The sequence below is a fragment of the Empidonax traillii genome, unplaced genomic scaffold (assembly GCF_003031625.1).
Source record: "Empidonax traillii isolate 1590-97213 ecotype Southwest subspecies unplaced genomic scaffold, ASM303162v1 scaffold1446:size109812, whole genome shotgun sequence".
NCBI classification, from domain to species: Eukaryota; Metazoa; Chordata; class Aves; order Passeriformes; family Tyrannidae; genus Empidonax; species Empidonax traillii.
This window is the reverse complement of record NW_020956639.1, coordinates 44,334-62,247: the sequence shown is the minus strand read 5'-3', so window position 1 is coordinate 62,247 and position 17,914 is coordinate 44,334. Positions and strand designations below refer to the sequence as shown.

The window sequence follows — 17,914 nt, the reverse complement described above, 5'->3', positions numbered from 1 at the left end:
TAAACCTGTGATTCTAAACCTGTGGTCCCTTTTCATAATCTCAGAGACGCAGCAAACAAGTCCAATTAAACCAAACTTTAAATAGTATATGATTCAAGGAAAAGATTTTATTTTAGGGCTAAGAAGTTGATAATAAATAAAGGAATATAATAATGTAATACCAGATGTTCTCATGCACTTAACACATACAGTAACGCTGGCTTACACTGTTGTCTGGACAAATTAAGAGGTATTTGGCAATATTATAAGTTTGAATAGTTTATAGAACAAGAAATTCTTTCTGCTGTTTTTACATTTCTTTTATACAAATTCGAAATAAATATTAATACATTTATTTTTTCTCAGAATTTCTCTTCACTTTTAACATGCCCAATAACTAAGCCACAGTAATATACAACTGCCAAGAAAGAGTATTTAGAATTATACTTATTCCTAAAAATGTATCATATTTATGTCACATTGTGCAAGCTCTTTAGGTAAAATTAGATTTTAGGAAAAACTGCAGAAAATTTAAACTCATTAAAACATATCCAGTGCAAAGGCCAGTCTAGTCCACATATTATGGTACTGTAATGTAAGCTAATATAAATTAAATAATAAAACATGCCTATATGATTCTGAGAAAGCTGAGTATGTTTATGTTTCGAAGATCTGACATCTAATATGCAGATTCTGCAATATCAGAATTTTTCAAATCTTCATGAGATGGCAAATGGTAAGACTTTATAAGAAGGCTTTCTTTTTTAGGGTAACTCACATTAACAGTACTACAGTGGCCAAAAAAGACAAACTATTATAATAGAAATAAATCTGATTAAAAAATTAAATATTCCAATTAACACTGAAAAAGTGTTTGTAATCATTATTTACAATTCATCAATGATACCAGTGTATAACTCCACACAGTCAAAGTATACCACTTCCAAGCAAATACCAACTCCTGCATCCCCCCTCGAGGATCCAATAGCAGTGTGTTCTCTATGGGCAGCACATCAGTTTAGAGAAGGAGATCGATCTGTGGTCCAGAGCAGTTCTATGTATGGCCATTTGGTTTGCAAGCAGCGTTTCACAGGAGTGTCGTCGGTCTGCAGCATTGGTTCTTCAAAGCCCATAACAACTGCTGTGCCTTCTACATACATGACCTGTCAAAATAAACCCAATTATGTCAGCCTGGTTAAAAACTCTAAGATAAGGTGATTCTTTTCACCATGCTAGGAGGACAGTTGTTACAATACATATTTTTTCTTACTACAAAAATCAAATCTTTTAAGTTTTACATACTTTTTTTAATGAAATGGAAGTTTGAAATTGAAAAACCTTAATCTTTGAATGCTTCTGCCAACATTTTGGAGTATGAAACTGCTAGAGATGTCACAGGGGTAATTTGAAGGACTTAACTAAAGCTATTCCAAAGACTGAGTATATACATTTTCCCAAAGGCTCTTTTTACTTGAAGTGATTTATTTTCTTATGTCTACTAATGCCTCACAATCTTTTACCCTCAATTCTACTTCAGGAACCAACTTAGAAGCAGTCCTGGTGTGTCACATATACTCCTCCTTTCAAGAAAGCTGAAAATTAAATTGGTAATTTTTGTCCTTCCACTAAGTGGCTCCAAAAAATATTATTTTTGATGCAAGTCTGGACTACTAAAATATTTTACAAAAAACTCCAAACACCTTAATTTAGACACAGGGTTACTTATAGAAGTTGCACTTTGTGTATATTACATCTCCATTGTCCTTTACACTTCAGATCCCCTTCTGACAGGTAAGTGCTCTTTTCAAAACACAGAGCTTAAGAGATGTGGTCTGGCCAAGTGATATACTAGCTCAAGTATACAAGCTCAAACATCATCAGGGTACAAAGCAGTTCTGAATTCCAAATATATCATTTTGGAAGAAAACTATAAAAATAACAGCTCTGTAAAAAGTCAGTTTCAAGTTAGAGCATTTTGCCTGTAACTATATTTAGTTTTGCACAGCAACTGTTAGCTTAATTGTAAATCTTACCTTTTCGTTGTAGTTAGATTGCTTCAGTCCATTGTAGTGGTAAACAGTGAATGACTCTGAAACCCTGGAGTCCTAGTGGAAAGAAAACAGTTAATTTCATGTACATATACACTGTGCCTTGAGTTTCCTCTCTTTACAACTAGACAGATGCATTCAAGCAGGAAGACTCAAGGAAACTGTAAAATAGTACAGTTTCTTTTAGGTGACAATGTTGAAAATTTTGTTAATTTCACCTTTCTCATCAGAAATAAAAAGAACAGATTTCAGTAAACCAAAGGGTAATGCCCCCAAGGGCAACTTCAAACTACAACTTCAGTACTGACCATGTAGAAGCTGTCCTAATTTTTAATGTCAGACACCTTATGCAGTAATCACATTCCTGTGTTTTTACGACTGTTTCGATGAAGTTTTTTACTAAGGACCAAATCCAATCTCTGGCCCTCCATTTGAGAGCTAAAAAGTAATTTAAACCCATGCCTGCTTAAGTAAACTAATTTTGAAGACACTCGTTCAGCTGAGGTCTAACAGCAAATGTACTGCAGTTGTCGACCTAATGCTTTAGTCCTAAAAGGACTGAAAAGCTTTGGATTTAATGGATCAGGAAACACAACCCAGGTGTAGTATCATCTCTTTTATGCCTACTGGACCAGGCTCCAAACAAAAGCTTATACCTTTTGTTAGCAGATGGCGGAAAAGTCTGGAATGAGAATAAATCTGCTCAGGTTACAGTACATCCATCAGATTACAAAAAGCCCTCATTCGTTTTTCTGCTCTCGAATGATTCACAAAGTATCTGTGTATGGGTCTCTCAGAGTAACTCATGTTATTCAATGGAGGAAGGGTGGTAAAAGGAAGGTTAAGCGGTAACTGCTTACAGAAGCTGCTTCACAGAGGTAAGTAAAACTAAGCTTTGCTGGAAAGGAAAGAGGACACTTATTCTTTTCCTCAAGAAAGTTATGCTCACCCTGAAGGAAAAAAAAGGCTGTTTTCCAGTTCCTGTCCCACTGATATTAAGAATTTTGTGCAGTTTTTGTTCCACCCAAAAAAGGGCTACTGGGTAATCCAGGAATCCCCCTCTCCAGGTGACTGCCCAAACAGTAAAGAGTCTCTCAGGCTGAACAGCTTTGAATAAATTTCTTCTAAGCCAGCAGCTTTGAGAAGGAAAGCAAAGATACCTTCCTGCTTTTGAGGTGGAGTTTAGTACTTTCTAGGAGATTAAGAATAAGGGTTTGAATATTCTCAAAGAAGGAACTGAATCTGGATCTCCCAAGAACTAGCTACATGGTCAGATATTATGTAAAGGGAAACATAATTTCAATCATCACTGGTATCTGCTATTTACTCACTCTATTTTAAAGAAAGATATTAATCTTCATTTCTGCAGAATTCACTTCCAGAAAAAATTCTGAACAAGGTGTCAGTGTGGGTAAGGGCTACTGCTACCTGAACCACAAAGCACAGACAGACTGGACATCTCTGTGCCCTCAGGATTCAGTAACAGGAACTGGCAGGTTCCAGCCCGGAACACACTGATGGTTCAAACTGTACCATCAGGGCAATAACACTTTCCATATTTTGTGCTGGCAACAGCAAAGGTTTAACAGCACAGGCAAAACTGGTGGGAAATCACATAAAGCAGGGAACTAGCACTTGACAGACATCCATTGACTTGGGGACTCCAACTACACAGCAGAGTGCCCCACCAACTCTCTAGATACTGGACAGTTTAGGCACAATTATAGAGAATGTCTTTGGCTTTCTGAACTTCATTCTAAGCATCTGGGGCCTAAAATTAAACAGTGGAGTCTTCCAGATTTGCAAGTGTAATATAATTTTTAGAACTAAATCATATTTAATTGTACATATATTTCCACTTCTGAATAAACAAATGAAAGGAACAAGAAACAGCTGGTAAATATACAATGCAGATATAATTCTAAAAAGTCCAGAGAAAATGAACACTAACTCCTTCTCTTTCCTCTGTGTGATGAATAACCTCTTAATGATACACTCAGTCCCTACCATCTTTGGCAGCGCAGTTCTAGTGTCTTCTAAATGACCAGACTGTTTCATAATACAGAATGCTACACCCAAACAATGCTGTACAACCCTCAACAAAAAGAGTCTTGCTGCAGGAATTTAATAAATATTAGTTTCACATTTCCTGGGTTGCAAGAATTAGGTCACATAGCTTCAACGACATGTTAGGCTACAAAACCTCCAAAGCAGTACTCCTCCCAGGAGCGTTTGCATGGCCATGGGACAAGCCTCCATGAACCTTCAAAGAGAGCTCTTACCCCGACCAGCTCCCTGCTCTGGTTTGCCACATATCTGTACAAAGAGGCTCCTTGTGGCAGGACAGAGGCAGTGTAAGGGCAGGAAAATGTGATCCAGGGCAAAGGGAGAAGAGGAATAACAGAATCACAGAATATGCTGAGTTGGAAGGGACTCATCGGGATCATCGAGTCTAACTCCTGGCGCTGTGCAGGACACCCCAAGAATCACACCATGTGCCTGAGAATGTTGGCCTTCTTGAACTGCCAGGCTTGGTGCTGTAATCACTTCCCCAGTGGCCTGTTTCACTGCTCATCCACCCTCTGGGACAGCAGTGCTAGGTTAACACGTGTCTCAGTGGTGGTGATGTCTTAATGAATATATGGAACAGACAGTTTGAAAATAGTTTTTGATTACCATGGCAGACAATGACTTCCACATATGCTAAACATGAGTCTATAATTACTTTTTGTTAATCTGTCACCATCTTCACATTATTAGAGACGTACATAAAAATAGTTATAAATATGTTTGTAAACTTTTTCCATTTGCTAGCAACATTTGTAATATTGAGTTTTGCAAATACTGAGGTAATTTATTCTCAGAAAAAACAAACTCAGATGAACTTTCTGAGTAGGGAACCTGTTCAATTCCATATGCAAAATGATTATGCATTTCCTGAAGATAAATTTAGAACTTGTCACTATAACGGAGTTTCCTTCCAGTGTAAAGCTGACAAAATCATGGCCATGTTATGCAAAACAGAAGTCTACCATTTGTTGTGTAACACAGAAGTTATTTGCTGGTCAGCTGTGTCAAATGAATGGAATACTTATTAAAAATAACTTTTGTGATATTGATGAAAGTGTTTAATGAATCTCAAAGACAAACAGAATAGACAGTGCTCTTCAACAATAAAACTATATTGATTACCTGCTCAGGGAAAAATTCTTGCAGAAAGGGACCCAGCAATATGATGCCCAGTCCTTCTGGGTCTAATTTGGTCTTCATGAGGTTTACACTAAGACAAAAACATTGAATATAAAAGTATGAGTAAGACACTTTTATTCTTGCATGACTAAGTTATGCTGGGCTACCACAGTACTTACTGCCAAGTATAGCAATAATATTCTATTTTTAATCATAAGGGACAACTGCACCAGAATGGCATGCAAGTTGCCAAAACATGGTTATTTTTAAATAAAAGTAATCTGTTATTTTAAATTAAATAAGTGATAATTCTGAAGGACCACCATATTTGGTAAAATAATTTGAAACCCATATAATCTAAACCCAGGTTTACAGCCCAAAAGGCCTTTTGCTGTCTTGTAAGCATTCTTGAAAGATACAAAAACCAGTCATCTTTCAAAAACAGCTCTGTAACTGCCAAACAACCTGTTTTTAAACAGAGATTTGAAAAATTTCCAGGATTTTCTAAGAACACTGAAATAAATTCAAATTTAACAGATATATTTCATATTTACATCGCCTACTTGGTATCAAAGAAGCCAGAACCAACAAACAATGCAAATACTAACAATATTGATCTGAAAGCCTTACTGCACAACTGCGGCATAATTCCACATCCCTACAAGTGAATGTCAATTATAACTCTATATTTCTATTTAAGCAATATATTTCTACAGGCATGAGATCACATCTATTTGCATCTACCCGGCCTTTTGTCTAAGTTACAGTTTGTACCGTACACAAGAACGTCCTCACTGGGTCAAACCGACAGAGCGCGTTGCCCAGTATCCTGTTCCTGACACTGGTCAGTAGTGGGTGCTTACGACAGAGTACAACAGGGCAAACACACATCCTTAGTTTACCCTCCCCATTTCCAGCAGTCTGCTGCTCAAAGACATCTTCAGTGACAGGCAGTATCTAAAACACAAAGATATATATTTTTCTTTCCATGCACGTGCCTAATTGGCTATGAACCCATATATACTCCTGGCACTTACTAAACTCCACTCAAAAAACTGAGATTGAGCTGTAGATTAGGGAAATAAGTATATTCTCTGTTTTGAACCTGTCACCTGATAATTCAGTTTGACATCTCATTTTCGTATTGTGTGAAGCAAGTAACAATCATTCCCTATTTATTGTGCCAATGGTTGTCTCTTTTCCAGGTCAAACAGTCCTAACTTAGTTTTTTCTTGTACTAATGGCACTATGTACCTCCAATTAGCCTTTCTGCCTTCCTGATACTCATCTACAATATTCTTTTTTGAGGATGGAACAAAACATTAGGCATTTATACAATGGTATAATTCCTAGAAATCCCACTCCATATGTCTGTCTATCAGTTTAAATCTAAGATCTGTTTCCTGACCAGCAATATCTAGTTCACAGACCAAAAATGTGTACGCAAAAATCAAGACTGTAGCTTAGGGGATAAAACAATTTACATTTACTGTACTGAGACTTTTCTGTTACTGTATCTTCTAATAACTTCTACTGCTCTCACACATAATTTTTTTAACATCTTGAACACTTTTGAATCAGCAGCAAACTATCATACAAATCCCTACTGTCATATCATCGCTGGTGCCATAATAAACTTCACAGACCTAACATGAATTCCTGTAAAACTCCTCTAATGATCTCCCTCCACTATGAAAAATTGATACTTTTTTGCTTTGATTAATTCTTTATCTACAAAAAACCTTCCTTCCCATTCTGTGTTCACACATGAAATATTTAGATGTGAATTTTCCCCAGACTGGCCTTCTAATCTTTTTGTAAGAGCTATTCTCCATTTGTCACTTCTCATTCTGATACTGTTTGGTACCAGCAGAGTTCACAGTGATATGTAACCTAAAATAGTTCAGCAATTTCATTCTGATGTTTCTTCAGGATTTTGTTTTTTTAGTGTCTTGCCACTTCAGAATCTTAATTACTCTGACTACCCATAAAAAGGCCGAAGTGTAGAAACCTCTCTGTAATCTTCCCCAATGAGGATGAGAACGGCTCCCTAGCATCTTCTCCGGTGAATACGAAGAACTCACTACACTTGTCTAACTAACTTCAAACACTTTTACACACTGGGGATCATCTATCTGAACTACAGACTTCTGGCAAGTCTCCTGGTTCTGATGGGCTCATTTGAATATTATTAGTTTTTATAACTTTATTATTTTATAACTTTGCAGATTACTCTTCAGAAGATTTTAAACTCTGATTTACTTTGTATTTACATTTAACATTTCACAAATGCAGATTCTTCCCTATTTTTTTCAAATAGGCACTGCATTTTCATTTCAGAAGACACACTCTTAGCTTCTCATAGATCCCTCTTTTACCACCTAGGTCTCTAAACACCTAAAGGTGTCTTTCGCTGGGGGCTGCAGGCTGAAGGTATAATTTCTGAAGTCTTTTTGATGATTATGTGGAAGCATTTTATCCTTTAGACTACTACTTATGTGTCTTCATTTTCAAGTAACTTCCTTTCTTGGTCCTACCATAGCACTATCAGTAAATGATTTGGCTTCTTTTTGTTTCTCCCTCAATACACACAGAACACATTATGAAAATCTTAAGAGTGTGGCTCTGTTAAGGTCCTTGGAAAAGGAATTTTAAAATCCATAACACTGAATGTGATATCCTAGAAACAATTCATTGAATATCTTAAAAAAATTCACTACTCAAGTGAAACTGCAACTGAGGATTTGCAAGATACTGGACTACAATCTTTCTATTCCTCATTTTCACTGCTCTCAAAGTACAAAATTTTAGATGTGTCAGTGGCTGTCTGAAATCTGCTCAAATTCTTGAAATCCTGTAACAGCTGTAAAAACATTTGTGTTTGTAAACAGAACCATGGCAGATAATTTGGAAAATGCACTTAAAATTATTTTATTTATATTTTTATATTTATGTTTATTTTAAAATATATACTCACTAATGAAATACAAGAACTGTTTAAAAATACAGGGCCATTCTATGTTCTTAAGTGTGGTCAATGGACAAAATTCAATCAATTAGACAGGAGGGAAGACTGAATAAACTTTGATTGTGACATGTTTCAGCTGAGGTTTTTTCTTTCAGCAAGTTGCTGATGCTGTTCAGTGTCACTGGTACTACAGCAGAGCTACAAACACGTGTGTTTGTGCCTCAGTCTCCTCAGTTCAAAACCTCGCACCTGAATCGAGGAGGTTACGAACGCTGGGGTGATGATACTTGATGGCCTTTGTACTCTCCTGGCTGGGAAGTGTGTGGGGAAAAAAGCCCCCACTATTTGTCAAGTAGAGAGGCAGGGTGAAATGTTTTAAACAAGCTAAACCTAGATGGACAGATGTACTGAAATCAGTGCCTGAAGAGCATCAAACAACTTTTAGAAACAAAAAGGCAAAACGAGACAGCTGAATTCTCAGGTTATTTACTAAAAGACTAGAAAATTTTACTAAAATCCCATGCAATGGCATTCAGTACTGAATAATCCACCTTGCTAATTCACATCTGCTCTACAGAGTTTTCCCCTCAATAGTTCTAAAACTCTAAGCAGGTCTGACCATATACACCCTGAGATTCTGAGAAGCTTAACACCTTGAATTAGACTATCAAAAATGTAAATAGTATACTTAGAGGCAAGGCCTTTAGTTTTACTTTGAAACAAACAAACAAACAAAAAGAAAAACAAACAAAAAACAAGCAGAAAAGCCTGTATGGAATTCGAAATGTGTGATTTATACTTGTGTTCCACATTAAATAGATAGGACATCGAGGACCAGAACAGAGCAGGTCCTCAAGACAGTAATATTAGGCAATATATTTATTTGAAAGGAGATGATTCAAGGCTGCATATGTCATATTTTGATCATGGCTCTTCAACATAGCTATATTTATATCAAGTATCAATATTCTGACTGGGTCTTCCTACGTCAATTTATATTTGATGTACTTTGAACAATAAAATAGGACAGCTCTATGCCACAAATGCCCTAAAAGCCAAACAGCCAAATGGAAACAATGCTAAATGAGGATATTTTTTGAGACAGATGAACAAAAGGCCAAAAGAAAGCTCTTCAGACCTATTAAATTATGGCTTTTTTCCTTCTCTCCCTTAAAAAAAAATCTTCTGTAGATTGCGCTACTTATTGTCATAATATGAACGCCAGCCTTTTGTCTTGTACTTTTTTTGGTTTAGTTTCATAGTATCTCTTTATTTCAATTTTCACTTCTATCCTCCAGAGAACAGCTCAGTAAACTTCATTATACTTTAACATTTGAAAGGAGAGAAAATGGCATCAATCACATTTCAGAAGGCTATGCTAAGTAAACTTGCACTCTCCACAGCCATTCTGCAGAAAAACTGGTTTAGTCACAACTAAACTAGACCACCTGTTTCCAAAAGGGCAGAAGCATCTTTTGCAGTGCTTAAAAAGTTCAAGTACGTAACTCATCTTTCTGGGTTAAGCACTTAGTTTTTGGCAAAACATGTCAAGTTTTGACACTGAAAGATAGCTGTTGTCACTTAATATTAGTCCTGTTTGTCCACATTAGATCCAAAATAAGTTACCTTTTTCATTTAAGAGTTTTAACTCTAATCCTAGGAATCAATGTGTCATTTCCGGAAACAAATGACAACTGTTAACACCACAAGGTCCTGAATGCTGGTGGAAACAGAAGTGTAACTGAAGCAGTTTCAGCTACAAACTCTGTAGACAGATCCAGTGGTAATATAATGCAAATCTTCTTCTGAATACCTTGATTGGCTCTCCTTTCACACAGTTTCACCCCCATTAACATACAGAAATATATTCGTGACTATCTCCTCAATGTATAGTAATGCAATAGGTCTGAGATTTTTTTTTTTTTGGTTTCTAGTTAACACCACCAAAGTTAGAGATACCTTAATTTTCATTCCTTCCATTTAATTTAAAGCTGACTTAAACACTTCAAAATAACATTCTGTGCCCAGAATGCAAGATAGGGAGAAAAAATGCAAACTAGGGAAAAAAAAACCCAACCTGAAATTATAATAAAGATATGGTTAACTGAATCCAGAAAAAAGTCCTAAATTATAATTAATGTGGTTAACTGATACTTCTGCATACTTAAATTTTATTATACTTACTATTCAGGATCTGAAACAAGGTCCAGAGCCTTCATTACATCTTCTAGCAGAGTGTCTGGTATAAAACCATTATCTGAAGAAACAGCAAAGCTTCTTGTGAGAAAAAGAAATAAAATGCTTTCCAGGAGTACAAATTTCACTCAAAAATACAAATACTACATATTACATATTTACATTTATACCTGTAAAATTTGCAAGCAAATGGTGGGGTTCTAGAGGGAACAAAGTTTTTAAATACTTCTCTCCCACCTTATTTGACCCAGTGGAGTGCAATACAGAAACTGTGAGTTTATCACTCATACAATTAAAAGCTTAATCCTTGCTAAGAATTCAACCTCTGTATAGTAATCTCCACCTCCACCAGGTACCTAGGGATAAATAACTGTACATTTTTTCCCTTTTGATTAGATAAAATAGTACCTGAATGTCAGATATCCTCTGTTTTCCAAATCATAAGAAAATTCTCGGTGTATGTCATACACATTCAAGAACAAAATCTCATGAAGAATGAATCAAATCAGATCGGTTGTTTTATGAAAGTGTAATAAAGGAGAAATCAAATTATATTTAACTTTATGCTAATTACAAAAAGAATTACAAGGTTAAAAAACGTATGTTTAAGAACTCTAATTCCTATTGCACAACTTCCTTACTTTAGAAATCTCAGAGAATTTCTTCATAGTATCATGGAATGGTTTGGGCTGGAAGGGACCTTTAAGATCATTCAGTTCCATGGGCACCTTCCACTTGAACAGGGCGCTCAAAGTCACTTATAGATTGACTACTGTATTGGACATTTCTAATGTACTAGGCAATGAATTCCTCTCTTAATGAGTACATTTCTACTAAAAATCTTATTTCAGTAAGTAGTACAGCCCTTACCCTCAGGGTCATACGTCTGGAAAACCCTTCTAGCTTGTTCTGAAGGCGCTTCAGGAGCAACAAGGGCCATATCCTACAGAGGGGGGAAAAAAGAAAACCTTCGGAATATTCTTGCTTCAGACACAGATTAATAAGAAGACTTTTAGCCATACTATACGTGGTTGGAACCTAAATTAATGAAAATTTAAATACAATAGGAAAAAAAATTAAGGTAATTTGGCAATTTTGCTGATAGTGATATCAAATGATCAAGAAATATACTAAAGATTATGCCACAAACTTCTAGACAAATTTTATGCAAGTCTTTTCATATAGATGTTGCAGGACAGAAGGTAATTGGAAACTACAGTTCCGATCATCCAGTACTCGAGAGTCCCAAGTGAAAAAGCATATGGAAGAAACTAATTTGGGAGGAGTCCCTTCATCCTGCTAATCTCTCCTTGCTTTGCATACTGAAAATAGAAACACTAGATTTTTATATTAATTCAGTATCATAATAATGTAATTTTAAATTAATTTAAATTTAAATAAATATTACTTACTTGGAACAAAACTACTATTCAATGAAAAGTTTTCCAGTGATTTTACAAATTAATAACTAGAACATCTACAGAAAACCAATACTTGTATCCAATACAGTGTATCTTCAGATTTATGTATGTTTTAAACCTCCTGTAAGTACTTTCAGATAAAAAAATCATAACAGCTCAACTCAATTAATTTTATAATGCCAGATGATGCATGAAGTTGTGCAGTTGTTGAGTACACACCCTGTCATAATGGGTAACACTTATGTGATTATACAAGCTACACACATAGACTGTAAAATTTCATAATATATGAACAACTCCTAAATAATTTGGAATACAAAACATACTAAGCAGGAGTAGATTTCGCTATCACAGTGTATTAAAGTAAACTAATGCAAATAGTTCTCAATTTAAAATTGATGCCATAGCATATAGAGTTTATTAACAGCAAAATGATCAGCGATTTTAATATTCAGGAGTTAACGCTAAAGAAGGGATATTTTAATGGTAGGTTCTTACAAAAGAATTAGCAGTGCAAGGAGATAATGTAATGAGAGAACTCTTAAAATTTCCAATAGGATGGAAGGATACAACCCAAAGAAACTTCCAACTGCACATACACTTTGAAACGTAAACTACATATTTCTATTTTGCTTTACGAGTATGCAGTTCTTTCCATACAATCTTAATGTAATACAAGAATAAATTGCAAATAGCGTACATTTCCACTGGCATTTTAATTTTCCAGGTCCTCCGGGTCCTTAGTTATTTCAGTTCACATATGTGCACACAGGAAGAACTTACTAGATGAAGTCACTGAATGCATTTCTCAATACTGAAAAATCTGTGCCTTTGAAATGAACTTTTAAATACGGTAAAGCATCCAAATTATTACATATTACCACTTTTTGTTCATTAAATGTGATTTACTGACGTTCTAAGCAAGTAGTTTCAGAAGAAAACTTGGAAAAGTTACTTGCTTGGGAGAGATGACCAAAAAGCCCACCTCTTTTATCTGCAAAATAATTCTGACTTTTCACTGAGACTGTTGTCTTATAAAATGTTAAAAATCCAAGATTTCAATTTTTTTATATACAAATCCCATACAACCTCTAACTTAGCATATCATTCATTCCCATTATCCAGAAACCTTTGAAAATTCAATTAGCCCATATATTTATATCTAGGGGGGAAAAAATACCATAGCTCCTTCACGTAGTAAAGCTGAAAACGTGACAAACATCTAACAAAAACACAGTTCAGCTGCCCAAGCTGATATTTCACCTCATGTGCCAAAATGTATTCCCCATCCCAGCCTTATGAATTGTATTTTCATCTAACCCATGCATTGAAAGTTCCATATAAGGGTATCCCATGAACAGTTAATTACAATAATTATTTCCAATACTAAGTATAACATGTCCCAAAAATCATGTTTCACTCGTTGGCTTTTGTGATACACAAACAAGTAATTTTATATTACTTTGAAAAGTTATTCTTCTCAGTAGTACCAGTTATTTTAAGATCCCATGTTTACCCTCAGAGGCAAAAAATATTCTTCATAAGTTTTAATGAAAACATACCAGAAGTTTTCATTCTACAAATCAAAAGCAGAACATAACGGCTAAGCCACACGGAAATCCTGGCTATAATTTTTACAAAGATTGTACCCTAAAAGACCTGTAGCCCTGGATAATGCAATCTGCACTCATACTGCTTTTCAGTTCTACACTACCACTGTTGAGTGATACATGAAAGAATTACATATTGGAGTACTTTCTTCTCAAAAATTTGCCTAGAGACAATACAGAAACACTTACTATTTATCAACTTTTTAACTTGCTATATTTTAATCAGATCTGGAGGGCCGAAGTTTATTTAATCCAGTCTTGTATTACAGAGAAAAGTGTGTATTTTTCAATGCTATAATCAGTGGCTTTCAAGGAATCAACTTTGCCAAGATGGTTTCCTAAGAAAACAATGTTGATGGGAATCTCTGAAACTGATTCCCATCTCTCCAGCTGACTTTTGAATCCATTGCCAATTCAGTTTTACAGAGGAAATGGAGTCTCACAACTGGTTGTTGAAACTGGATGCCAGGCAGGGCATCTCACTGTGGAGTTGGTTCAAAAAGATATTTGATTTTACATGTCAGTAAGGTTCCTCTGGAGATTATCTCTCGAAAGAGAAAAGACACAACACATCTCAAACTAGATAATGCTCTGAAATAAGAGTGTGAAGCTTCAGTTCCTCCTGTGGCTGTAATCATTCATTTGCAATGAATCTCCACATCCAATGTCAGTATTCCAGAGGACACAGACAAGGTTTCTTCTTTTTAAAGGTGAGGGAATCCTGCTCCCAAGCCAGAAGACAGGAAATGCTCTTTACAGCCTGAGATAAAATAACCCACTTAACTGAGAAAGAATAGACTTGAATGCAGCTTTACATGGAGGCAAGGAGCAGAAGTGCCATACGTCTCACCACACATACAAATGAGTTTATGTGTCCTAAAGGTGTCAGATACTGTTTTACTTGTAGAGATTGGCTAAGAAGTAAACCAAAGAGTAAAATTTAACATAGGCTGGGATCAGTTCACAAGTGGGAGAGTTATCATCACTACAGAAGTAAAAAGAGGTTCAAAGTCTTGCAGTGATATAAAATCTAGTTGTTGATTCTCATTAAGATGGAGAAGCTTAAATAGAACTTGGACATTGCCTAAAATTAAATAACAGCTTTACCGTAGATCTTCCTAGGAGATAATTACCAAATCAAGGAAAGGAGAGTCTTTAAGACCTGAAATGGGAGGCCATTATTACCATCATACAAATAACCAAACAGGTATGGAAAAGCACCACTGAATAGGTATTGAGATTGCTGAGGCATCTTGTTCTAGAAATACCAACATTCTACTGTCAATTTAGGCAGACTATTGTAAAGGGTCTGTTCACAAAGGGACAGAGTTGGAGAATTATGCCATGGCAACAAAGCACGCCAAATCGTAGAGCCCTAACTTGCAGAGTCTGTCCTAAGGCATTTCATGTTATTTGACATAACATGAAGTTTGAAGGGTATCCCATGAACAGTTAATTCAAACCATGAAGGCAGTTTGAAGGAGTACAAGTCTAGCTCTGAACAGGCAGACTGCCAATGAAGACTAGTTCAAGACTGCCATTTGTTTTCAGGGAGATCATCTGCACCGATAGTTTGGACGGTCATTGGCCCGTGGTTGTAGCAGTGATGAGAGTATCCTGTATAGACTGCTTACAATTATTTTCTTGTGCTGGCCAGTGGACTACGAGATTACTCCGCTGCATATTATCTTCTATGAGAGAAGGCATTAAAAAAATGCCAAACAACTGGAACACAGCCAAAGAATACTTGAAGGAGTATCAGATCTTTCCCCCCTTGAGAGTTCTATAGAGGAACTGAAGGAAAGGTCCTTGACTTATCTGTCACTGAACAAGAACTCTGCAGCCACTTCAGAATGGCACATGTCAAATGTCATATACTGTATCCTCCTCAGCCTTGAAGAAGGGCTATGAGTCTATCTGGGATTCAGAAAATGGTCAAAGAAAATCCTTTCCTTGAACAAGAGAAGAAAGAGGCACAAAAGGAACTATGCCACCCCCAAAGTAGTTGAGTTTTTATCAGGGGCCAGAAAATAAAATACAGGCCTTGTAATTCAGACCAGAAGAAGGTGACACAGTTTATCTCCAAGTGTTCATCAAGGGATAGATGTGGCAGGAGGAGAAACATTCATGGTAAGCAGTTTCTTGCAACAAGGTGGTTAAAAGGAAGCAAACTGGCACCAGCTGCTCACTGTCTTATAAGAGTGAAAGGCATTTACTCCACAGGACCTGCAGTACCTTGCTGAGAACAGAAGAGAGTTCTCAATAGGGAAGAATGAAAAGCTATATGTGGACTACTTTTTTAAATCCTTTTTCACCTTCATCCATACTACCCAGACAGAAAAGAGAGCCTACTTGATCCAAAGGTGAGGTGAGGCTGAGGAGGAAAAGCAAACAGAAGCCAAAGAGCAAGAATTAATAACAGGAATCTGAAGACCCTGTCAGCCTACCCATCTGGAAACCTGGGCTTTTAACATACACTCAAGTTATAGAAACCACAATACATCCTCCATTCCTGTGGGAGAGGATGGTTTAATGAGACAGTCAACTTAAAATGCCACAGCAGTGCAGTTTTTAAAAAATAAAGAGAAACTCCAAGTACAGTGAATACATGTTTAACAGTTATATTGCCACAGATGGTGGTGGTTTAGTTTAAAACATTACAAGGAGGCAACAACTCACTTGCTGACCCATTAAAAAATAAGAGCTTCTTCAACATGTTCCTTGCTTTGACAGACATATTACAAGACATTATTGTAAATCAATTAAGATTAGGTATGTAGTCTTTTTCTTAGTTACTAGCTTGTTTTGCTCAGCAATACAATACAAGGTCTTTGTTTTGAAAGCAAAAATACATTAGGGAATTACAGACCAGGAGTCAGCAAATTTGAGTCTACTGGAATTCTTACCTAATTACTAAATTACATACTACCCTCCAGTCACAAGATTAATCTGAAAGGAGCTTTTCAAATTATCTGTTGCCTAAGAGGAATCAAGCTGGAAATGGGCAAATTCTGTGTTTTACGACTTCCAAAACCTTCACAATATTATTTACTCAAGATTAAATTTAGCCTCTATTATCATGTTACTTTTTTTCTATGTAAAAAATTTAATATCTGTATTTTATACTATTTCTATATCTAATATTTCAGCCTATAGACACGAGCTGATTGCTATACAACCCATGGTATTAACATACTATTTGGCAATTCAAATCAGGATGTGGGAAATGAACAAGTATGTCAGGAACATTTGATAGCAAAGTTTAAAGCCAGTGAAGATGTACTGTAGAAATTCAAATCTTCCTAAATACAGTTCTCACAGTACTAAAAGCTGCACTTAATGTTGGAAACCAGCTTACAGTGTTCAGTTTCCCACTTAAACCACATAATTCTCTCTTAGCATGACAAAAACCCTCTGGTTTGCTTTAATCCAGGAATGATTAAATGTTTTTGAAAACAGACCAGATCATTTTATAACTCAAATAAGACGAAAGTGTTTCTAAAGGACAATTATTAGCCTGGTTAATTATTCTAACAGTAATAGTTTATGTCTTTACATGTGAAATGTATGAGCTCTATGAAGCAAAACATTCATAATCCACTGTAATTTAGTACTGGTAAGCAACAGTTTAGGAAGTTTTTATACGTATATGTGTTGATACATGTATGGAGAAAATACTAAATATTCACAGAGTTTTTATTATTATTAAAACAGTGTTGCCTTTGAGTTTCATATTTGACTGTGGTATCTCAGGTAGCTAATTCCAGCACTAGCGGAATAGAGCAATTCTCTTCTATGAAAAACAGTAATATCGTTTCAATTAATATAAAAATGGTGATATTTTTCTCATTAAAGCTGTATTATACAATAAAGCCCATCTCACTTCACACCAATTACAAGCTTTCTTAACTACATATAGGCAGTGACTGAACTTTTTTTCTAAGTACATCTGCACTGTTTAAATATTTCCACAACTAAGTGTTTTTAACTTATCTATGTCTTTGACTGAAAACTTTGGCACCACTCTGTAACACAAAGCAGTTATTTTTAAAGTACATATATAAATGTATAAGCATATAAGGATACTGTAAGCAATCCACTGGTAAATGAAAATGGCATTGGACTCCCCTTAATACAGATTACAAAGAGAAAACAGATTTCATACTCTTATATAAAACAAAGCAATACTGGAAAAAAATGCACTTAAATATTGAAATAAGGTTACTACAGTTTTAGAAACAAACAAATATACTATTCAGATGTGACTTCTGATGTTATGTAATGGGAAAAGTAAAGATAGAAAATTAAGGCGAAGTCTTAAATATCACTAAATGTGCTTCACCTTTGCTGGGAAGAGTTCAAAACTTCCTCCCCCCATAGACAACCCTTGCAACCCCTCTTTTTTTCTTTTCATATTTTTCCCCATTCCACGTTTAGATTTTCAATTCCTTCATTCACATATCCTAACCTGAAAGCAGAGCTGTCTTATCAAAAGAGGTCAAA

At 35.7% G+C, this 17,914-nt stretch overlaps 1 protein-coding gene across 1 annotated transcript in view; it reads right to left on the bottom strand.

Moving 5' to 3' along the window:
* Positions 1-87: 87 nt before the first annotated feature.
* Positions 88-17,914, bottom strand: part of MINDY3 (MINDY lysine 48 deubiquitinase 3) — a 54,477-nt gene continuing 36,650 nt past the window's right edge. Inside the window, exons 11-15 of the mRNA XM_027907375.1 lie at positions 11,251-11,323; positions 10,369-10,441; positions 5,220-5,307; positions 2,013-2,084; positions 88-1,142 (exon numbers count right to left, since the gene is read on the bottom strand). Coding sequence (XP_027763176.1) covers positions 993-1,142; positions 2,013-2,084; positions 5,220-5,307; positions 10,369-10,441; positions 11,251-11,323 — 456 coding nt within the window. The 3' untranslated portion in view covers positions 88-992. The remainder of the gene's footprint in view (positions 1,143-2,012; positions 2,085-5,219; positions 5,308-10,368; positions 10,442-11,250; positions 11,324-17,914) is intronic.